Here is a 24,928-nt window from a genome sequence, read left to right as displayed (position 1 = left end):
ACTCACAGCTGAGCAGAACTTACCCACTGCTGAATATACGAATTCTCAGGCTAGAGCACATTTAATTAAATGATTTCAGAGCGGGCAAAAACTTTTGGAAAAAAATCTTTAAGATGTTATGACTACACGATCTCTGGCTCTGCAGCCTTGGCATCTGCTGTGTGCCAGGATTCAGTTCCCAGGAGCTGCGAGCTCTCTCACAGAGCAGGGGAGATGACGGCTGCACCTTTATTTTTGATGACCTGCTTTCTTTTTCCACTGTTCACGGAACTCAAGCGTGTGTGAGTTCGGGGGTTTTGTTTGTTTGTTCGTTTTCTGAATAAGCACTGAATTATTTCCAGCTCAGTTCCACCACAGCCCATACTGAACATGTTCAGTAGATGTTTACTCCCAGGCACCAGTCACTCTGAGTTGCAGTGCTGCCAATCACAATATACCTATAACAAATCTAATTTTGAAGTAATATGACACACAAGAAACACCAGTTAAGTTTTCTTCATTATCTATGTAATATCATAAGCTGTAACTTTTAAGCAGAAGCCGTAGAGCCAGCTGGTGACGTTTTTGTTGAAATGCCACCTGGTCCTGCTTTTAGGCAGAACTGGAGCACCGGATAGCCCGTGGTTCACTCCTACAAACTCATGATTTGTGAGATTTAAGCACAAGAAATCTTTCACTCTACGACAGCCAAACAATACTTAAAGAGTAATCCCCCCTCAAACACTTCTAATAAGGTGTCAAGAAGATAATTGATGGTGTAATTGAGTTGAACGTACCCGTGTGAAGGTAGCAGCCACTGAGTTACTGGTTTAAATGAACACTGAGGACAAGGAGAGACTTCCCAAATAACCCTCTCCTTCACTATGATGACCACCTTCGTGCCATGTGATGCAACATGATCAGCTGGACAGCCCAGGTCATCCACTCCATGAGGAGCAGTGACTGGATAACCCAGCTGATGGAAAACTGCAGCAACCATGGGCTACAGAAGGATGTGCAGGAGATGCACATCTCACCATTTCGGTCCAGCTGACCAGCACGAGTTGGAAACTGCCCCACTGCATCCAGAAGCTGAATTCAGATGAAGTTTTTGGGACAGCATTTTGATAAACCCTCTGCGAATCACCAGATCTAGTCCTTCTCAATCAGCAGTGCAACCTGTCTTTACTCTCACAGAACTGGGAATGAAAAGTCTGCCCAGATAGCTGGAACAGAAAACCTTTATCTAAAAATTGATAGCAGCTCACTTAAAAGAGAACCAGCCCATGAGTATACATACACACAAGGCATACACACACATTTGCACAAGCTTTACTTGTTAAGCAGAACACCACATTTCTCTCCAACTGTTATTTTTCATTTGGGAACCAAAGACAAGCCCAGGAAGAGCAGGAGTAAGTTTCTAAACAATGCACACGGATGATTTTTAACGGGACCAAACCAAACATTCCTCAGAGCTGCACTCACGAGTCAAAGCTGACCTCAGGCACCACATTCAATACAGATGAGGCAACCTATGTGGATACTGACCTTAATAATACTACGGGGCAAATCTCGCACGCGGAAGACATGCTCTTGAACAAATGTTTTCCAATGTATTAGGCACATAGAAGCTTTTCTTCTGCATCACGAACTGTGTGTCACATTTCTTAAATTGTTTCCTTTCTTGACCAAATACACTGTGGACAACCTAAGTAGGATGTCCTTCGGTGTTTATCTTCGAGGTTCTCGTTTACAGTTTCCACTAACAAAGAAAACATTTTTCCCCCCTCAAAAATCACAGTCAGATTTCGGATTTCATTTCGTAAGCTTTTCTGCCAAAAAATTACCAGGAGTCATTTGAGACTTTCAGCACTACCAGACACGATTTGTACTGACTTTAAATCAAGCACAGACCCCACAGTAATGTGAAAGCGGAGAGTGAAGCAATGGAGACAAGCAATGAGGTGGCTGCAGGAGATGCATCAATGGAGAGTCGGTCATGGCAATTACTCCAGGCAACACTGCAAAACCCATGGGTTCCTCCTGGTAGCTGAACACTGGTTGTGGTGTTAGAAACAAGTACTGGGGTTGTGCAGGTAACACTAGCTTCATCATTCTGGACAGGATCGGCACCCATCCAGACATCAACATGATGTACGTATGCATGTGTAACATCACAGCCCACATTAAGTGTTCTCAGATCTTCTGATCCACTGAGGAGCTACAGAAGGCAAAGACCAGAGGGCTGGCCCACCTTGATGCGTCCTCAAACCCTTTGGTGAACCCCTTCCCCCTGGTTTAGCTTTGCGTTTCCTACAGATCCACTGAAAGCGCAACCACAGCTCCCATCGCTGTGCTTCTCCAGATCTTTGTGTTCTGAAGAGTGACCCCTGCCCGTCTGACTATAACCTACCCCTTCGATGAATCTTAATGTTATCTCAAACATTTGAAGACAATACCTTTGTCTCTTTGATGCTGTAAGCACATCTTGAGGCCTTCTTTAACAGTGTTTTGACGAAGTGTTGTTAGCAGAGCATACAACTCTTGGGTCCCACATCCCAGGATCAAACTGTAAGCTATTTCCATGAATTTAGTGACATTATCCAAATGTTTAAGACTGGACACATTTAATTGTTTGTACACCAGACTACAGAACAAAGAGGAGAGTGGAAAGAGAAAAATGGCTTAAACTGAAGTTACACAACAGAGCTGGCAGAATGTGTTAAATAATGTAAATGCTTTCTTGCAGACAAAACCAAGGTATTTTAAATAGATCTATGTTGAAGTAAAAATAGGCTTTTGAATAGACTCATTGCAGTAAAAAAGCATGATTTATTTTTGTGTAACTAGATCAGATTAAAAAAAAATCCAAACACAAATTCCCCACGCGCTATGTCCTTGCTTTTGATCATCTACCTTCCTGGCTCAAACTTTGCAACTTGTAGAGATTTAGACCACCACAGTAAAATAAATAAAATACAAATTCAGAATATACCATGCTAATATTATCCTTGCAGTTAAATACAATATTGTCAAACGCTTATACACACAAAGTAATTCAAGTGAAAATCACAATGATGAATGTGTAATCTCATGTCCACTTACTTAGATTTACATGAACCATCACACAAAAGTCTCCAGTTACCCATTTTAAGACAGTGGGATGGATCCAGTTTTTCCTGACCTGAATCCATTTTCATTCTAAACTTGTGCATTTTGTAATTTTTGGCTTAAGCGGAATCAGTTTTTGCACATAGTTTAAGATGCCTGGAGCCACGCAGTCCTCTACAATCTCAGCAACTGGCCCAATCATTCCCTGTGATAGCATTGCTGAAAAAAATAAGATCAACCAAATTTCCCCATGCCCTTCCAGCTGTGGGAGAAACAGATCAGCCTATTCTTTATTTCAGGAGGAAAAGATCAAGCTTTCATTTAAAATACAAATCATTAACACTGAGCACAGAACTACATAGATCCATGTTTGTGTAAATGGCATCCTATTGTAGCTACTTGAGAACTCTATATATTTTATTTTTTTAACGTACCAATAGCTTGTTTCTCAAACTAATTTGTAATGGAAAGCTTTCTTATTGAATAAGAAAAAAAATCATCCAATGCTCAGTCATAGTTCTCATTTGCAAAGCATCATGCTCATCAGATAAACTGCAATTCATCAAACAAGCTTCGTCATAGTCTACCTTGAACGTAAAAGAAAACAAAACCACACAGCATGGATGGGAAAGTGTACGTACTGAGTGCCAGCTGCCTAACTGGTAGGTGCTACTCATTCTTACCACAAGCCACAGCTACGCTAGCTGAAGGACAGTCTTCTCCTTAGAACTGTTAATTCTCTTCTAAAACATGAAAACCAGACCAAAAACTCTTAAATCCCCTATTCCACACTAGTCTCAGAATAAAATAGATTAAAAAACAACAGGAAAAACGACTTTAAAAATCTACACTTTGCTCCCAAAACTTACCAAATCATATTATTTTTATTTAATTATCTTCAGATTATTCGGGAAGTTATTTTTTTCCCTCCATCAAAACCCAAAGAAGTAAAATTTGTGGCAGGCAGCTCACAAATTGTTCTTATGTTTTGAAACTGCATTAAGAACAAAACTGCTTCCTCTGAATAGGATAGATTTACATGCCAACTTTGAAAATATGGGAGATTGAGGAGTTCGCAGAGATCTTAGGCAGGAGGTAGGGGACACAAAAGGAAAAGTGCAAAGTCAAAAAAAAAAAGTCAAGCAAAATACAAGAGACTTTCAAAATCTGAAAGTGCATTAACATAGAAATAAGTGTCCTCATACTTTTGTAAAAAAAAAAAAAAAAAGGAAAAAGACATTTTAAAAATGGATCCACTAGAAAGTAATGTTATTGGTAGGTAGCCACAGAGCATTAATACTAATACTTTAAATTTTGTACAAAATCCTGGAAGTTGTGCAGGGTATTCTCTCTCCACACCTGAACAGCTACAATCAAGGGACCCGGTTGCACTTCTGATCAGAGGGACGGCTAGCAAAGTCCTCAGGCTGCGTCAAACATTTACTTTGGACAGGCTTCCAGTCCAGACTAAGCAAAACTGAAGGAGCTGATCAGAAGCAGGGTCCTCCTTCTTGGTAACACAGTATAATACTGTGTGTCAAAACAAGTTTATTAGCATTTGAGATTCAACCTCTCCCACATCCATTGCCCCCCTTAACCTGCTCAGCAGAACAAGCTGCTTTCGGGTATGTTTCACTGCTCTGAAATCCATGCTCACCAGGATCATCTCAGGTCAAGGCCAGAGAAAGAAATGCATATGCAAAATGGAGACTTAGAAGTAGAACAGCAAATAGAGAGCCAATACCCCATAACGCTTTCATGTACTAGGAAATAAATCTTCATGATTTTGGTAATTTATAGTTTTTGTTGACAACACATGTGCATTAGGTTTGTGTAGCAGGGATGTAACCATAAACTATAACACAAGCTGCATGCAAACACAACACATAACAGAAAGACTGCATGGAAAGACATCTGACTTCTCACTCATGACCATGTCCCAGGCCCTATTAGAATAAAATGTAGTTCACAAGGCTCTCAGTGGACACAGCTATGTTAAATGATGAGAACCCCATAGCCCAGCTACAACGTTGAGAAGGAATTGCCTTAGCCTTATATCTAAGGCTAAATATAATATCTAAACAATTATATACGACCTTTTAACACAAATGGTAACTTCTTAGACTAGTTTTTTTTATCACATCACATGTTCCCTCAAACAAGAGCTGCCCAAAAATACTTTGCATGAAAAACGAAATGTTCCCAGTGACAACTCTGATCACGTCATTCTCTGCACATGAACATTAGAAGATGCAACAACAGCAAAACCACTAGTTATTCTTGTAACTTCAAGACTTCATCCTAAATATAGTATGTTTTCAAATTGTTCTTCCTAAAATTCAAATAGTATGTTCATCGCTTGAACCAAAAGCTAGCAAAGTACAATTTGTATTGTGCTGCAGGCCATGAAGTGGATGTTCTTTATTTGAAGCATGGATGGGTGAAGATGAAAAGTACTTTTGGAAAATTTACAATGGTTCTGACACGACTGTGTGTTCCTCATTACAAGTTATCCCTATCTATTTATTAGGCTTTCTCCAGACCTTTTGCTACTTTCAAAAAGATTATTTGCATCAATTTTTCGTATCTAAGTACTTAACCATAGGGAATTGCATAGAACACAAGCAAAAGCCCCTGCTGCAGCAGTAAGGACTGCGGTGGCTGCTGCATCAGGACTGGGGAGAGGCTGTGATCTACTAGTGACATTTGGTAGCAAATTTTGTCTTCAGATGCTGTTTTCTTATTGTCTTATTCTAAATAACCATTCTACAATGGCAGAAGGAAGGGAAAATGATCAGGAGCACTCCCTTCTCTTCTCAGTCTTGGACTGATGCACCTCTACCAGGACTGCTTCCAAAACCTTCACAGCAGGTAGCTGCATTTTGCTTATGAATCCTGCAGAATGTTTAATTTCTCTCACCCAAAGCCTCTCCCAAAATTAGTACCTGCCACTGCACATTGCCAATGCATACTAAATGGCTTTAGGACTCAGCACCTTGAACAAGTTAGAATCAGAACTTTTAGACCAGTTTCTGGAGAGTATCTGGGGGCTTGGGTTTCTCATTAAACAGGTTTTGCATTCTTGCCTATCGCAGTCTCTCTCCCCTGTAATGCTCTGTAAATTTAGACATTGGTTTTACAGTTGGAAGAATAAAGTCTCAATAATGAGGGAAATTACTATTCAAAATCTTTTAAAATTGATTTTCTTAGAAATCTATTAGAAGCGTCAAGACCACCTCTTTATACACAGTCTTACAGGGCAATATGCTGTATGCAGAGATGCAAACGGAGGTCTTCAGCATGAACATTGCTATAACATGTTACTGAAATGCAAACTCTGGTGTTCAGCAAATGTCTCTGGCATCTCACTGTGCATCTACCCAAAGTAGCCATTAGGGCTGCAAACTTAACCTGTTCCTACAAACATGAACTTTCTTACCCCAAGGGGGTAAGGAAAAAACACTACTGATTCTGGAGCTGCGCAGATGAAGTTCAGATGAAGAGGCCAGCACAGAGGTGGAAGAGCAGATGGTCTATCATCACATGCAACAACACTGGCAGAAGAAGGAACAGGTGAGTCTCGACCTTTCTGCAAGCTGTGCAGGCTCAAACATGCAGGTAAGGCAACCCCAGGTGTAAGCGACTGCTGCATTTTCAAAGAGCTCACATTTGATATATTAAGACTGACGTCCCTGGTGCTACTAAGCTTTTCTTTCTTTCCTTCTTTCTTCAAATACTGCTGCTTCCTGTAGGATAATGAAAGAACCTTTCAATCAAGTGATTTTTCAGAGGAGTGGAAGAAACACCTGGAGACCTTGCAACATGCTGGACACTGATACCAGGGCAGAAACCATCTACACTGCAACACCCTGAATATCAGTGATCTTAAACAAGACGTCCAAGTTTAGATGTATGATTAAAAGTCCCAGAACTAGAAACACCATGTAGAAACCCAGAGCCGTTTAGCTTTAAATTGCACAGGAATTACTAGCGAGTTCACTTGTGAGATGTCATTATCCTTACGGAAATGCATCTAGCTGAATTACAAAGCCAGCACGGGTTTTGCTGGCAGCTCTCAGCACTCCCTAAGTATTCCCTTGTGTGTTAGCAATACATACACTCTAAAACGCTGTTGATAAAACCTTTCTCTAACAGTATCCCAGTAATTCTAACAATTCATTTTTCATATATATGTATCCATATGTACAAAGACTTTGTGCATGTATGTGAAAGCTCAGTAAAACAAAGCCAAGATGACATTCACTGCAACACGGGGCTTTTTTTTGAACTACAAAGAAGAATCAAACCAGTACTTCTGTGGATTGGTTTTGCCACTGTTTAAAACAGCTTCTGTACAGTTCATTTGTGAATTAGGCTGAGTAGTAGGTAACTCATCACAAAGTTTTGCAAACACTTACCACTGCTCGCTGCTGATAAAGAAGCTTTCATCCTATAACCACTAAAACTTTTCCACTCAAAGCAAGGTAACCAAGGGCTTAGTCACCACAGATCACAGAATTTTTCAGAGCAGTTTACCAAAAATTCAAAAATATATAATTTTTCAGAGCAAAACATGACATTTTACTTGTAAGATGTTTGTTCTCAGTACTGAGTAACACCTGTTATATACCTGAAGGTGTTCCTTCAGCAAGCCAAATCTCCCCAGCAACTCTGTAAGCACACTGATCAAAACCTGTTTTAAAAAATGAGAACTAAGAAATACACTTGAGGTCTTAATGAATTGACAGCTTCCTCTGATTTCATACAGAACATGTTAGAAGAACACACACTGAAAACCCTGCCCATACATTAAGGCAATTTTTGCACCCAAACAATTTGATAATGTAACATAGTGTATCAAGCCAGTTTTTTCATAAATTATGATCTAAACAGAATACTAGTCAATTCACCAAAAGATATCAACGATAGCCCTTTATTACAAATGATCCAAGTATCCCCCTTGAGGCTATGGCTATCAGAAAGCATTTAGTTAGTTCCCAAGCCAATATTTTTCCTATCTGTTTTATTATGAAAACTGTAACACATTTTCAATAACTTTTAGCTTTGCTATACAGAGCAGGAAATAATTTCCCAGAACCCTTTGGAAAATCTGACATGCGAAATGATTCTCTGGTCAACTTGTGTATCGTTAAGCTGAAAAAAACATGCATCGGATCATTTGATCATGGGAGGGAATGGAAAAGTATTGGGACCTTCAGGACAGATGGACGAACTTCAGGTCATATAACATACTACCAAGGCTGCATTTGAAGAAAAATGTGAAAGTTCCTGAAAGCACCCCGGGTGAAAATACTTTGTGTTGCTAAGAAACATCATCCCTGATGATGGATGAATTAAATTCTCTCTGTTAGTAGAGCCAACTCCAGGCATCCCTCACTTATTAGCAGAATGTTTTCTTGTACTGGTAATTTATTTCAGCAGCTACTTACAAACAAAGAGCCCTACCTTCAGTGAAACTGGGACTTCCAAACTTGTACAATTAATACTAGAGAACAGGAGGGATTTTGCATCTTGGACAGAGTTTAATAACAACATTTTCAAAGTCTACTTTTTCAAATGCAGCATGAAAACATCCATAATGCTTAGGAACTTCTTTCAGGATGGTCTGCAATGAAAGATACTGATCAACTTCCAAAATAACAATTCAAGGAACAGCTACCTCAAAGAATAAAACTTCATATATTTCTAAACACCGACCATAAATAATTCAGGTAATCAGATTTTAAACACTACTTTGAGGGAAAAGCCATATTCATTTGTGCTATGATGACACCAATGTGAAAACCAAGCATGAAGGAAATAACGCAAACCACGTGCTTTTCTCATTTGGAACTTGTCTTCATCTTTCATCCAGTTCCTCTTTTAGTGTATTACTTACAGGCTGCTGCTTCTGTGGTACACATTCGTGAACTTCCATTTCTGAAGCATGCATTTTCTGTTGAACTCCCACAGAGCGTACCTGTTTGGGGCTGTGTAAGTGCAGTGCCCTCAGAGAGGCTCCAGCTGGAGCAGGGGAAGGCCACCCTGCTCGCCTCTTCCCCCGTGCTGCATGGTGGGGCAGGGGAGCTCTCCTGAAAGGGAAAGAAAAGCAAGCACATCTCACCTGGCACAGCCTCCGAGAGCAGGACACAACAGCAGAGGTGAAGCGAAGCAAGCAGGGAGCCCGACGGAAGCAGGAAGGTCCTGAGATCAGAAAGCAGACACATGGCTACTGCTCGGAGATGATGGAAAAGGGCAGAATTTTCTTCACATCCCAGAGAGGAATGTGCAGGATTTTACGCAGCCCAGAAACCAACGCAGCTGCTGCTGAGAATAAACTGAGGGCAAAAACACATTTTGCAAAAACACAGTTGGCAGACAGGTGAATAAAATAAATTAATTTTAATTTGATGGCAAGGCTTTTTTATTATTATTGTTTGTTATTCTAGCTTAAGTTCTAATGGAGCTCCCAACTTAGACATCCCCTGTTTTTTGCACCAGAGAGCTCAATTTAAGCAAAAAAGGTGAACAATCCTCTAAAAACCGCTCGCTGGTTCCCATCTCAGCTTCCAGGTCAGGAATTGCCATGTGGTTAGATGGAGAGGCCACGCACTCAGCTAGGCAGGACACAGAGGCAATCACAGAGGGTCTTCTTCCCAAATCCGCCACCACAGCAAGGAGCTGCCGTCAGAGTCAGACAAGGAGTATTTAACAACGATACCAATTTGGCTGCTCTACAGGAGAAGTGCTTCCTGTGAGCCTAATAAGGAAGAGCTTTGCAATCTAAGCAGAGGCATTGGGAAGCCTCGAAGGACGCCTCATCTGCACCACTTCTACTCCTGGAAGCCCGGAAATCCTGCAGCCCTCCTGGACATGGGAACTTTTTGGAAATTTGACTGCAGAGGACAGGATAAACTACTTCTAATCACATCACGTGTGCTGGAACGCTACCATAAAAGCAAAATGCCTGCAGATTATGATCCCAGCAAATCGCAAGGGAAAAAAAAGGTTTGAAGCAGAGATACCTCCCCCTGCCTTCTCCACACGCTTCACAAGCTAACGCTGCCTTCAAATATTTACATCTGTTTGATCAAAAACTTTTTCTTTTTTTTTTTTTAAATTGTGGATCTAATAGCCACAAAAGATGCATCTCAAGGTACTTAGACACATAGGCATGTACTTACTTATTTATCCAATTCATGACAGGTGATTTTCACACACCCTTCTGAAGACTCATCTGCTGACCCAGGTGTGCAGACCACCACAACCGTTCTTACAGCTTTTTTCTTTTACCTCACTCAACATCCCCTCCCTACACACCTACAGCGACACAATGCCAGTTTCTCCAGCCCCAGTCCATCTAGGACAGAACAGACACGAAGACACCTGAGCAAGAGCCACCCAGGGCCCTGCAGACGATGCAGCAGCTGGGGTACACGGACCCTCAGCCATTCCGTGATCCCATATTCATCAATCAGGTTTGTACCAGGAATTTTACCATAATAAAATAAATAAAAAGCTTATTTTCCCCCTCTTCGTGTTTGCATTGAATAATTTAAAGTCTTCTCTCTTTCTGAGAAATTGTAAGCATTCAAGAGTTTTGTTTTTTTTTTTCCCAGTTGTGAAGGAAAATTGAGTGCACCCTGGGCAGGGCTGCCCTTAAAAAAAAGCAGTCCTATCAGCTAACCAGAGTTTGCTGTGAAACCGATAAATCATTTAAGCTGAGTTCTAGAAAGCAGCATTTCAGTGCAGTATTATTTCATATTTTTGTTACTTAGATGACGATCCATACACTTGCAAAATCTTAGGCCGCAAGCCTCCTGTGGAGCAGTCAGAACTGACACGAGCCGGGCTAAGCAATAAAGCCTCATAACCAAACCTGGGGTTTTAACCCTGAATTAGATGCAAAAAGTGAGAATTTCCTTCAAATTCACATTAGCAGGAGTGTCCTATGCAGGAGATGGTAAGATCACAAAATGGGAACAGCAGTTATGGAACTGTTGCTCAGATCCCACTGCTGCAAAAGCCAGGGCAGGAACACAGAAGCTTAAGTGGTTAGGGGGAAAAAAAAAAAATGTTACTTTTGAGGAGGGTTAAACAACATGTTAGGTTACAGAGGGGTCGGTCCTCACCGAGTGTTTTTCAGACGTGGTTAAGGTGAAGGTGTCAGACACGTCGGTGCGTACCTAGCTGGCTTTGTGGCGGGCGCTGTGCACTCACGCACGCGGCGCAGGGCCCCGTGGCTGCCTGACCTCCTGAGGTCTGAGCTTTCTTTTCTAAACACGAAGGCTGGAGGAGTTCAGGCCCCCGCCGGGCAAACCAGCAGGTGACTTGGCTGCTCCTCGGAGCTCCGAGCAGCCTTTTGATAGCTCTTTTTTCTAAGTAGCCAAGGCAGCCCGTGATTGACAATTCCCTATCACATCAAGCATGCTACCTTAAAAATGAAGTACTCAGAAGGATCCACCGGGGAAATAAAGGCAAAGCACTGAGAAGGCAACAGCAACTAAACCTGGAAGTCCTGTCCTCGGAAGGAAACCTCGAACTGCCCAGCTGGGTGAGGATGCTCGTCCCATCAGCATCTAGAAATACACGCAGCTACTTTTGTTTAGAGCATTAATAAAAAGAAGTACTTAATAAAGCGCTGAGGACAGAGAAATAAGGAGGGAAGGCTTGACGTTTCCAAGCATATTTTCACAGCGGTATGAAAGGAAATGAGGTAGAGTCAGAGCTAATTCTCCTTATATAATTTCACAAGGAATGATTAGTTCTGCCCCAACAGTAACAGCTTTCCAGAGGGTCCTGCTTGTCGCAAAGATTGCATGCAGATGCTCCAAGTGTAGCTCCTCCGGTCTCTGCTGACAGCCGACTTAAAAGGACAACATAATCTTCATTTTACTACGGAATGAAATTCACAGCGTGAACAGTGAAGTAATGTCACAGCTACCATGAAGCCGTAGTCGCGTTGGGGGCTGCGACTTTTAGAAGTTTAATCATGAAACAGACTCACGAAAAGCAACGTAGGGAACAGCTCCCTGCTCCAGCAACGTGGTACTTACAGACATCAACGGGCAGCAGTGTCACCTGTGTTCCCACAATGAGAATATGGCACGGAGAAGCATTCATGGCACATGCCCATGCAGATTATTTTGTTTTAAGGCAGGTTTTCAGCATTCCCTGTGCTGAACACACCTCTTGTAAGGCTGGCAGCGAAGCACTGCACATGCATGGGACTGCAGAAGGTGCTGGAAATCTCCAAGGCACCTGGGTGAAATACCAATTACTGGCAATTCATCCCAGTTAGGCCAAAAAAAAAAAAGAGAAAACCCACCTGTAAGAGCCTAAACTCAGCCCAACAGTGCCCACACCACACTGACAGCACTAACACTCTGTGCAACCTTGTAATAGGGGTTAGCACCTTCATAAAGCACTGGGGTGTTTTCTATGTAATCCTTGAACAGACACTACTACAAAATGCACATCCCATTCCAAAATTGCCACTACAAATTCCAGTTCAGCTACTGCTACTTCCTTGAAATATATATTGTTTTCAAATATATACAGATAATTATATAGTTTCTCAGGGAGAGAGAGCCTACCTTAATAAATTTAACCATCAACTAAAAACCTACATGACTCACTGGAACAGCATACCAAATACTAGAAAGACTTCAAATGTGTATATTTTGCACTTCTTAGCATGATCATTTGTTTTACAAAAGACCTACAGATTAAATACAAAGCACACTATTAGTTTTAGGCACAAGAAAGACCAATTTTGTATGCCTTGCCCGAAATAATGACTAATTAGGCCAGCGCTACCCTACAGTCATTTCCATAAATCCTGCCTCCACATTTAAATCACAAGCAAAAAGAAAACTGACTTAATGACAACAAAAGCGTATTTCCTCTAGAAGTTTTAAGATCAGGAGAAGAAATTGCCCTCTAAGGCCAACAAGATGATACTGTTTATTTGGAGACTTTGAATTCATCTCCAACTTCACAAGGTTTTAAGCAGAAATTTACTGTACTGAACAGCAATCCAGCAGGCAGACAAGGTGAACGGCCAGCATTTCAACTGAGGAATCTCAGAACTGAGAATTTCCCAGGATTACTTACTGTGCAAAGTCTTCCTACAGCATGTTCCTTGCAAACACCTTGAGAATAATTAGAGAATAAGATATGCACTATGTCCAACTAGTTTGATTTATTTTTCTGGAGTTTTTGTATATAAAGTAAGTATCAAGGCAAAAAGATTCACTGGAAATGATGCTGAACATCAGCTGGAATGAGGATCTGTACTTCATTAGAAGATTTTGATTTTTAAATGACAGAAATTATGGTGCTTCTGGGAAAGCACTTGTTTAACTACACGTACCAGGGAACAGATTTCTAAAAAACACCTTATTTTCACAATGCAACGTGGACACTATTTGTGCTTTATTTACAAAGTTGTGAGTCAGTAAAGAAACCACTAACAGAACCAAGACCTACATCATCCAATAATCCAGAGTAATGTAATTCATAATTTTGAGGCTTATTTTTCCAAACCTGTCCAATTGGAAAGGATAGGAAGAAGATAATGTTTTCTTACAACTGACCTGAGAAGTTGAGCTATTTTCACTGCTCTTTCTCCCAAATATTCTGCCACTAGTCACGTACCACCACCGCTTTACCTTATCACTCCACTCCAAATTTTTGGCATTTATACACATTTATTCTTGTACATCTGCACCAAACTTTGTGATATTCTTCAAGTTCTTCCACACAGACACTTCAAAACAGTTAAGTTTCTCTTACATGTGTTTTATTAGGCCTTGCAAGGAGGAACCACATGTCTCCATTCACTGAAGGCGAAACTTCTCTTTGTCTTTTCAGATTGAGAAAAATAACCAAGAGCTACAGCGAGATCTTCATCCTTCATTCCAACACACTTGACCACAGAATCCTGCCAGTGTGAGTAATGCCCATCATGGACCATCAATTCAGTAAATCTTCCATCCCAAAGAGGAATAAAAGACTGCATCATATTAAATCTGAATCCAACTAGTTAGGCGTGAACGCAAGGGTTTTTTCCCCCCCCCCCCCCCCGAATGACAGCTCCTCATAATGATTAGGAAAGGAATCTTGCACTCTGGATGAGTAAATCTAAAGCACGGCAATTATAAGCTTCATATGCAACCACAAAACGAATGGGATTTTATTCATCAAAACCATGATCACTGAGTTTTCTGTTGCCAAAAGGCATGGTCAACATAACCTTTCTGCAGACCACTGCTGTAACCCTTGGGGGAAAACATTTCCCCCATAGCTGTGGTAGCATCGTGCTTCCAGCACTGAGCTTCATCAACACGGTCACCTGTTGCACAGAACAGCATCTGAAATAATCCTGGAAAAAAGCTGGTAAAACCACAGTGGTGCACTCTTGGATAGACGATACTTAAATATGTTTTCAGATTTAAAATCGATTAAATTCCTTTTTTCTGTTTTCCAGCCTAGCATTCATTCTTTAACAATTCAGGAAAACTAAGGCATGCAGATGCTATTAAATCTAGATGTATCTGAACTACCAGTGACAGAGGTTTTGCTAATCACATTCGTATTAATTTTCACATTTATGGTTAATATGTATAAATATGCACACATCCATATCGAAGTTTCTTTCATAGCATTAGCTTAACTTGAGATTTAAAAGTCTCAACTGTTTGTGTCCTTCCTGTGCCCTATCTCTAAGAAATGACAATTCAGGGGGAGCAAACCAAACCACATTCAGCAGCTGGCCTTGCCTGTTTCCCTCCAAGGCCTGCATTTTGACATTAATTTCACATATTCCTTTGTTAATTTTAGATATTGCTTCACTTCTCACTCAGACATCAAAGAGCTGCACATACCCAAAACACCAGCGACCTGAAGTAATGGCTTCCCTACTTACTGTCATTTATAAATTGAACCGTGATTACTTGCCTACAGCAAACACCGCAGCTCAACAGCAGAGCATCTACACGTGCTCCCATACATATATATGGCCCAGGATTTATGGCAACAGACTGCTTGAAGATGTGGTTCTCAGATTTCGATTTCATATTCTCTGTCTGGTGCTTCACACGTTTATTTTTACTTTCACATCCAACGTGCAGTAGCACAGACAGGTGTGTGTTAAAGCCATACCGTGCCACGCACCCTTCCAGCACCAAGGCAGGCAGCTCTCAGGAGCCACCTCAACCCTTCTGCTGCCCAAAATCCGGAAGATTTTCCTGCTTTACAAACTCAGTAGAGGACATTTCTCACATACAAATGGAGAAAAACCAACCCTGGTAGCTAATGTGCTCCTAAAATACAGCAGACAGCTGCATGGCTTCCTAAGAACCTTGCACATGTATCTACAGTTTGTTCTCCTTTTTTTTTTTTTTTTTTAAACTTGCAGTATTACTAAGTTATCCAACTAATCTGAACTGAACAAGATACCTGCTCCTTCCAAGTTTTCAGATCATTTGGTTCTGTTACTTCTCTCGCTACATAATGGCTCGCGATCAGCCGTATGCATAAACACTCAACAGACCAGACAACATTAAGGCCCCATTATTTATCCCAGTATCACCAGAATCTAACCTCAGAATATTTTCTTGGAGCATTTTCTCACAACAGAACACAACTCTGTTCACACAGGAATAAATGTTTGCATTTAACAGGCGAGCTCCTTCTGAACACATAATTTGGGATCCAACAGAAACAGCACTTCTTGAACTCAATTATTTAACCAGTTGACAACTCAAGTCTTCGGACAAGACCTCCTCTTTGCAACTGGAAGAGATGAGACACGAGAATATTCCACACTAAGTATTTGCTCATCAGCCGCTGCAACAGCAAGGCCTTATCTCCAGGGATCTCCCAAGCTGGACTATGTAGCACTGTGTTGTATAAACACACACTGACCTTGCGAAGCCAAACAATGCTGTGTACCAGTCTTTTTCTGTTGTTTTTAATAATTTACATTCCAGGTGCATGCAGCAACAGTAAGGAATTTCAAGACAGCAAATGCTGCTAAAGCCATCCCTGCATCAGGAAGAGCTTGGCATGACCACAGCCGTTCAGCTCCTGCAGGCTCCACGAGCCCCAAGTGAAACCAAGTGTATTGGTCAAGGGCTGTTTTGATGGGAGAAATGTCTATCTAGGTATTTTGCCCATGCAGGATTTTGTTCAGGGACTGTAAACCCTCCCAGCTCTGATGGAAGTTACAGAATAACACAAGTCCACGGTGTAGACAGGACCAGAGGCCCGAAGAGCTCAATGTACTTGGCTCTTCTTTTAGCTACGGTCAATGTCTATAACAGCAGCCGCAGAGTGAAGAAAACATTTATAACAAGCTAAAACAGGAACTTTTTTGTTTTCATATTCTCAAATTTTATTGAGCAGAAATGTTTGAGGATCGTTTATTACTTTTACCGGCCACTCTAGAATGGGCCTACAGCCAAGCAGGTCTTTGAAATATGTCTCTATTTTGGTTTTAAAACAACTTTAAGGAAGTTGTATAACTTTTACACTGGAGTCTAAGTGACTGAGCAGCATAAATGACGTGTTCTGGCTGCACCTTAGGTACTCAGGAAGCTCTGAGCGTGACGACACATCAGTGCTAGTTGCAGTTGGTAGTGCAAGGAGATGAGGTGGGTTAGTTAACAGGCACATGGACCTGGGGTCGCAGCCTGCCGACTGACACCACTGTGCAGTGTCTGCAAAGCACATCCGATGCTGAGCCTGCTGAACTCTGCTTTGTGTCGGGTTTAGGCTCTTGGTCACTTCTTACTCACATTACCTCACTCCTTACCTCTTGCTCATTATTTTCTTTGAAACTTTGATGCAATTGTTTTCCCTTTCCGTCCAGCTCACCCCTTCCCAACACTTCCCTAAGACACTGCAATTCAGGAGACGTTTCCTCATATTGCATTAAGACAAGCACAATCTGCCAATAGTTTGTGTCATTCTTGCCTCTCCAGGGCTTTACTGCACTACTTTAAAGGCAATAATTGACAACAGCCCTAAAAACACTACTGAATTACAGTTCAAACTGTGTGTCTATCAGCAGAGGGATGAATTTCATACTGTGCCTGTAAAGCACCGATGTCTTGAGCTGGACAGCAGGGCTGTCCCCTGGGCTCTACCATTCCTCTCTACTGGCCAACCAAAACTTAGGCTGGCAAACTGTTCAGAAAGTTTGTAAAGACCGAGCTATGGCAGCAGTGAGAACGATCCTCACCTTTTTCACATGCTGTATGCATATAAATCAAAAAAAAAAAAAGATTTAAAAAGCTGTTCTTAATTGATTTATCTGATCCTGATTCATAGCTTGTAAACTTATGTCAGGAAGTACTCTTCCAATGCATCTTAACTCTGCCTGGACTTCTTAGAAGTGGGGAAAAAAAAAAAAAGATGAAGCAAGAAGAATACACTCTACATTAGGTCTTGAAAGCTCCAATTAAAATTCAATATTGTACTTTGTATGGAGGCTCTTTACATGAAAACCCTGTCATGGTTAAGATTTAAGGTTAACCAGGTTAATAGAGTCCAATAAAATAGCTCTATTTAATTATGCCAAACCATTGTTATAAGCCACACTAAAACCCGCTACTCATCTTTACCTGACTATTGTGCTGAACTCTGAATCACGGGAACGGGCATCAAATTCTCAGGAACCAGAAAATCCTACCACAAAGCAAGCCTCTCCTACAGGAGCTGCTCCTCTTTCCAACTCTTGCCCCCTACTTCTTGGAAAAAAAAGGAAGAAAAAAGTGCATGCATTTGCACCTCAAATGGTTTCTTTTCCCCCCAGCCTGCTCCTCCAAGCATCACACAGTCATGTGTTAAAAGATTTGTGCAGACCTGCCAAGTCTCATTGAGCCGAGACACTTTCCCCAAGTTGGGACTCGTTCACAAAGTGCATTTAAGCAGCTCCTCTACTCTGAGGTGTTCCGTCACATGACGTTTTTAAGCCTAAAAGGGGGGAAAAAAAATCCGAAAATCTACACATTTTGCACAACTGAAGCCTTTTTTTCTGCCTCGTTCTGCAAAGCGTGACACCGGGTCAGCGTAGGTCGCCCCTGATGGCTCTCGCTCCGTTTCCCATATTAATGTTTTAATGGCGTTACAGTGACACCGGGATGGAAACCGGGTGCAAGCCTCGCAGCTCGCTCCACACAGGCTCACAAAAACGAGACAGCCCCTTCTCCGCAACCTCATTTTTAAAAGAAAAACCTGTATTTATCGGGAAACGCCGCCAGGAGCGGGGCCGGGACCCCGCCGCCCTGAGGGCCGGGCCCCGCGGCTCCCTCACGGCCCCGGCCCTGGGGGAGGCAGCTGCGGGCGGCCATGTTAGGGCCGCCGGGGAGGCAGCACCCCCGTGCACGGACAGACGGACAGAGAAACACCCAGAAAGACACACAGACAAATACACAGACACCCCCCTCCTGCTGCCCCCTCTTCGGAGCCATCTTAGGGCGCCCCCGGCAGCGCCTCCCGCGCGGCCGCGCAGCCATGTCAGGCGGCCCGGCCGCCTCTCCTCCCTCCTTCCCTTCTTCTTCCTCCTTCCCTCCCTCCTTCTCTCCCTCCTTCCTTCCTTCCTTTCCCCCCCGCCGAGCCGGCTCCGGGGCCGGGCCCCCCGCTCCTCCCGCGGCCCCTGCCGGCCCTCTTCCCCCCCCCCCTCCACCCCCGGGCCGAGCGCCCGCCCCGCCGCGCTGACCCCTTCCCTCCCGCCCGCCTCGCTCGGGCGGCCCCGCTGCTTACCCCACCCCGAGGGAGCTCACCTCCTCCTCCTCCTGCTTCCTCCTCCTCCTTTCTCCTCCTCCTCCTCCTCGCTGCCGCCTGGAGACCGCCGGCCCCGCCGCCGTGCCGGCCCCTCCCTCGCAGCAGAGCCGGCCTCCCCCTGCCGCCCGCCGGGCCCCCTCCTTCCTCCGCCGCCATCGCCCCGGGGCAGCCCCGGGTGGATGAGGGGGAGCCGCTCTGAGGGGGGTTAGGGACGGAGCCGCTGTGGTGTTGGGGGAACTGCCCCGATCCCCCTTGTCCTGAGGGCCCCCCAGGGATGGCCGGTCCCCAAAATGGGCTGCTGGAGCTGGGGGACACGGGGAGAACATGAGGAAATTAATTAGTGGTCACCCGGCCAGCAGCAGGGCTCTTCATATGTGTGGGGGAAACAGCAAGGGGTTGTAGCTGAGGGGATTGGAATTGTGCAGTCATTAAGGTTGGGAAAGACTTCCAAAATCGTCCGGTCCTACCACCTCCCTACCTACCACCAGTGTCACCCACTAAACCGTGTCCCTAAGCACCACATCAAACCTTTCAAAGAGAGGGGAAGACTGCAAGGATGCCCTCATGGCACAAGCACAAGGAACAAACAGAAAATCAGGCACCTTATCAGTTATATATGACTAAAAGCTGTGTTCTTTTCCTTCATAAATCAAGCTTTTCAGGTGCGGTAACTCCGGTGGGATAGCAGGCAGGTGTTGCCGTTACATCCTGTTTTGTAAGCCCTGCGCTCTGGCCAAAGTGAATAACAAGCCTCTCAAGCAAAACTTTTTGGAGGAGGAATGTTTGTCACGCTGAGTCAGTTGAGCATAGTGTTATCTTTGGTATGTAGATGTAAACTTTTTAATAGGAAGTCAAAATGAGTAACATCTAATGGACTGATAAAGCAAAATTTCCAAAGAGTGCAACTGTGAGAAAAGTCAAGAACAGCAGCTTGAGGGATTATATTTTTTCCTACATGTGCTAATCAGTTACTATACGAGTGATGAGAAGGCTGATTTGCATGAGAAATACCCTTGCAATAAGAAGCATTTTGTTTCACAATTTTCTAGGTTCAAAAAGCCTAATAAAGTTACTTTTCAATAGTTTTCCGCTCTCATCCACCTCTGAAATTCTTGATACTATCAAGCTATGGAAAGGCCAAAATACTTTTTTACTTTTTTTTTTTTTAACTAGGCAGAAACTGTAAGATCTGAAAGGCTTTTAATATTTTTCACCCAGATTATAAATATTTTTATAAATAAAAGGCTTCATCTTTCAGCTGGTGTCACACAGAGTGAGAAATGAGGAGAGCTCCAGTCCAGCTGAATGATTTGTCCCCAGCATGTGCTGGAACGCAGACAAACAGGATGTTTTATCCCCAATTTATGGATAGAAAAATTGAGGCGAGGAAGTGGAGGCATTCATTTTTAAAGTGTAGAAGTGCTAATTTGTAAGCAGGCAATTTAGGCTTGATTTTTTTTCCTTTTTTTTTTTTTTTTTTTTTTTTCTAGGAAAAGCACCGTGTATATACAGTTCCCATTGAAATTAAACTTAAGGCACCCAAGCAGAAAGACTTTGGCCATACTCTTTCGGGGTCCCGCAGCCCTAATCCCATGTTCTAATTGGCGAGTAATCTGTGGACAGATATTGTAACAGTTCCTTTAGAATATTTTTCTACTTCTCACTCATTTGCATACTAATGGCATAAAAATAGGCACTTCCTGCCAGTAATTAGTTGGAGCCCAGAATTTAAAGAAAGAAAAAGACCACAGCATTATGGTAGACGGATGGTACTGAGGAAGCTGCAAAAAAGAGTCACTTCTCTTGCGCTCAGAGAGTGCCTTTAATTTAGAGTTCAAGGCTGGCAACTCCGTTACCTCTGTGTGACAGGGATTAACTGTTTGCTTGGCCTAATAACTTTGCCTCTAATGAGCCCCTCAGTAACTTTTTTCAGCGCAAATCACTCTATCTGTCCTACACCCAGTCTTGCTGCTGTAAAGGTTTTTCTTTTTTTTTTTTTTCTTTCCCCTTTTTCCCAGCAAGAATAATGCTCGCAGTGAAGCCTGCTCCATGAGCGCTGCTCCGTGTGAAGCACCACCACTCAGACCAGCATCGCGGCTGCTCCAGGAGTTTTGACCTAATGAGGCACTGTGCAACTCACAGCCGTGCGAAGCCATGTGAAGCTCTGGGTTCAGCTGCTTTAAAATAGGCTGTTAAGCGCTGGAGAGCTTCAGGTATTTATACTGCATTATATATGTGTATAATTTCTCACATGGAGATGACAGACTTGAGTACAGACCAGGTTGGTGATGGATAGACATTTTCACCATATGGTAGCAACATAGGTAGCTTTTCTTTAACGTGTGAGTGTTCTCAGTCAAATATGTAGCGGAAGAGTTTTCTCTTGCAGAAATTTCTCCACGGCTGCTTTACTGGTGGTGTGTCTAGGAAGGTGAAATATGGAAGCGTGGAGTTACCCATCCAACCCTGAGAAACGGCGATAACTTCAATGAGACAGGGAAAGTTTATTTTCCTCCTTCCATTCCCCCAACTTCTCTGGAGATAAATATTATAGATTACATTCTCCAGGGCTATCGAGCTGACACCTTCAGTGAAGAATTAAATAGAGAAACTCTTCCCATGGTATTACTTACAAGAAATTTCAGCGATTACTGTTTGCTGTCTACGATCGGACAATACTGATCTCCAGTGATGCAATTTAAAAGCTCATGAGATGAAGCTACAGTTAATTACATACCTTTAACTTATTTACCTATTTCAATAGCAAGGTAATTACTATTGTATTAATCTTTCTAATATATTGACTGTAACTATTAGTTTCTTTACAGCTGCTGCTCTCAAAGAACTGCAGGATAAACCCAGTGAATGAGGTTTGTACTGCTAAAAGTTATGATCTGCACTGCAGCTGCAAACGTTTGGTCCCCTTGGAGGGATCCAGAATGAAAGCCAGGTAGTCAGGCCCTGTAGGGAATGCATCTCCTCTTTGCCGACATGAAATACTGACCTCAAATTATATCAATGCAATCTTTGCATCAACATAAGTGTGTTCACCCAAGCAGTTGTGAGGGAGTGGCAAAGTCAGAAAACTGGGTGACTCTTTACATGACCTGTGACAGTGCATGAAAGACTGTAATATGGACAGCGACTGCGTCAAGGCTGTGGGAAAGCTCCTTCATCCCTTCCAGATTTACCACGTAGAAGCCTTTTATAGCTGTTGCTTCTCTGAGCAAGCTACGTTGTGCATCATTGCCTAATGGGTAAAGCACTTTGCAAAGAAGTGGGAGATTTCAGTTGAAAATCATTCTCCACTCGGTGGGAATCAAAATTCTCTCCCTGTCTAGTGACCGGCCATTCTGCCTGGGTCAAGAGGTGGACAAAAGAAGGAAACTTTCACACAGACTGAAGCTGAGCTAGTGAAAATAAGCCTCAATCTACACCACCGTGCTCAGGGCACTCAGGAGGGAGCATGCCTTCGATTTCAGACTCCACTAGAAAAGTCTTTTCCACCTTTCTTACACCTTTTAATTTCGTTTTCCCTGTATCCATCCCACTTTGTTGCTAATCTGAATGTCAAGTGTGTATGAAGCTCTGTATATTACATTGTGCTGAACTAACAAATGAAATTGTGTCACATGCTTCTTATCTTTAAAAGCAAACCTTGCAAAGCTTGTATCCACTCTGCCAACAGAGCTATATTACCAGAAAGTATTTTCTTGAAAACTTTGAGACTCTAGCTTATTAAAACAGATCCTTAGGATGACTGGGTCTATTCCATTAGTAGATTTATAAAGTGTACAGACTGGGTAAACAACAGTGACAGCTTGGGGAAGTGTATGCACCTGTTTATTAAAAAGACGTTAACAAGGGCAAATCTAAAATAAGAACATGTACCACAACCCAATTTTCAGCAAATTTTTATGCATGCCTACACTTAAGGTTACCAATGTTATTGGCAATTTCTCTCTCTCTTTTCTTTCTCAGGAGTACACAGCAACTGATGAGCATGGAGCATCTGTGGCAAAGGAAAAAAACACCGTCTTCAAATTTTGAGGAGCAAACATGACCCTTTCTGTTTCTACTGCTTCCCACCCACATTGAGTTAGTGTGAGAGAAGGAGAAAATTGAGAAAAGCAGAGATTTTCTTTGCATGGGAGGACTGAAGAATGTATTGTTTTCTCAATCACGAGCAAGCCCTTTCATCACCACTTTTGCTCTACATTCTAAGTGACAGAGAGGTTTTTTATATTTTACTTGTATAACTTAGAAGAGGTCATATTTGTAAAAGTCCTTCTGCAGACATGAGTCTTCTCTTTGGGTGTATGCAAATGCTACAGCACACATGCAGTTTGTAATTTGCCGATAGGTATAAGCATATGCAAAATGGAGATTAAATGTGTATATGCAAGTCTGCAAAATTAATCAACCACGAATGTACAGAACTACAAATGCTTTCTGAAATTTGGCTCCAAAAAGATTTATGAATTAGCCTCCTATAGAAGCTTTCACTCATGGATGCCAAATACATTCCATTTTTATTATCAATTAATAATTTATAAGGTTCACATGGCAATATTCACCCAGAATAGCATTTTAAAAATATATCCCAATCTTGTAAGGACCTGTTGGTACTTATGCCTATTCACAATTGCTTTAGTGGTGCTTTTTATGAATATAAGATGCTGCCAGCCTGGAGCCCTTCCAGGATTAGATCTTAATCCCCAAAGATATGTAAGTGCTACCACCTCCTTTTTTCAGACTGAAAACTGGGAGGCGCATGGGTAAATGCATGCAAGTTTTCACATAGTCAATAATGGACGAAGCAATCAAAATAGGCTGCAAACTTGTGAAGTGTATTTAAGAACAGTTAATGTCCCTTCTCGTAGTCCCCTTCGTGTCAGTAGTTGATCTGAATGTTAGCAGCAGACAAACCAAAGCCTGACTGCAAGTCTTGTGTTTCAGTGTATAACCAGATGAGCTAGCAGCGTACATACCAAAACCACATTTGATTCTTTCTGTTATCATAAATTGAAGCAAAAGGTGTTCAAATGATTCTCACAACATAAGAGGAAAAAAAAAAAACCCACAGTGTTTCACTTCAGCATACCTTTCACTAGAGCTGGGTGCAATAGGATGTGATTATTTTCAGAACATTAAAAATATCTGCTACCTTCCTCCCATGCTAGGTAGAATAGTAGTCTGATGTATTTTTGCTTTGTAATTTTTTTAAATGAAAAATTCTGATTTAACCAAACCTCTTCAGAAGGAAGCTGACTGATATTATCTTACTTCCCTCTTTTCTTATTGTGGAATTGTTGAGAGAATGCCAGTTGTTGCTACTTGTCATCACAACTTTCTAGTCCATAATATTGCTTGTTAAAGACAATAAATATTAATCAGAAGACTGCTTAAAAACTGACCAGCATGCAGAATCCAAATGCGTAGGTAATCACACAATGACAATATAAATCTAGTTGTTCATTCATTACTTAACTGCAAACACACACATACGCAAATCGTGCCTTCGGAGAAGCAATTCTATTTTGACTTCTCAATATTTATTCAGCAAAAGTTTTAAAGTTTTTTATTTCTCAGATACTCTGCTATAAGTGAATGAACACCTCTGTCATTCAGGCGATTGCAGCAGAAGTCATTGACACGTGGTATTGGCAAAAGTAGGAAAGCCGGGGACTGCAGTATGAAATGAAATGCCAAGGATGATGATTGTTAAGATATTTCTGACTCCACACGGAAGGCCTCTTTTGTCCCACATGTGTGGTGTTAAAAGACTGCAAGGTGCTGTGCTTGCCTTTGAACTGGGCTAATGGATCCTGAGGACAGTGCTCCCAGCAACAGCCCATATTGAGGGATCTGCACAGGTTTCACAGCTGCACGGTGCTGAGTTGCTCTGCTAGGCATGAGCTAATGTACAGTTGATTTCTCTCTGGGGGGCACTTTGATTTGGGGTTTCAGAGGGGATTCTTTCACTATTCCTAATGATGTTTTTGGCCACAAAGCCTGGCAACGTTACAGCGTTGTTGTGGAC

At 42.3% G+C, this 24,928-nt stretch overlaps 1 protein-coding gene and 1 long non-coding RNA gene across 38 annotated transcripts in view; one reads left to right on the top strand and one right to left on the bottom strand.

Annotated features, from left to right (window-relative positions):
- The window catches only part of GTDC1 (glycosyltransferase like domain containing 1), a 178,596-nt gene extending 159,385 nt beyond the window's left edge, over positions 1-19,211 (bottom strand). For 15 of the 36 annotated variants that reach the window (XR_011810448.1, XM_027459203.3, XM_027459204.3 and 12 more), the window contains exons 1-2: positions 18,885-19,211; positions 9,074-9,185 (exon numbers count right to left, since the gene is read on the bottom strand). Coding sequence is in view for 20 of the 36 variants with exons in the window: in XM_027459203.3 (XP_027315004.3) it covers positions 9,074-9,185; positions 18,885-19,211 (439 nt within the window). In the remaining 16 variants the exon portion in view is untranslated. The other 21 variants (XM_072040411.1, XM_021267052.4, XM_072040397.1 and 18 more) reach the window with 20 other exon arrangements.
- Positions 19,212-19,406: 195 nt separating this feature from the next.
- LOC106014659 (uncharacterized) lies at positions 19,407-24,297 on the top strand. 2 transcript variants are annotated; one of them, XR_011810449.1, is made up of 4 exons: positions 19,407-19,706; positions 20,904-21,098; positions 21,275-21,653; positions 22,867-24,297. It is a non-coding gene; the product is annotated as an uncharacterized lncRNA (long non-coding RNA). The 2 variants fall into 2 exon arrangements; XR_001186151.4 differs by lacking the exon at positions 21,275-21,653.
- Positions 24,298-24,928: the final 631 nt, after the last annotated feature.

This window comes from Anas platyrhynchos, chromosome 7, assembly GCF_047663525.1.
Source record: "Anas platyrhynchos isolate ZD024472 breed Pekin duck chromosome 7, IASCAAS_PekinDuck_T2T, whole genome shotgun sequence".
Classification (NCBI taxonomy): Eukaryota; Metazoa; Chordata; class Aves; order Anseriformes; family Anatidae; genus Anas; species Anas platyrhynchos.
This window is presented reverse-complemented; position numbering and strand designations above follow the sequence as displayed.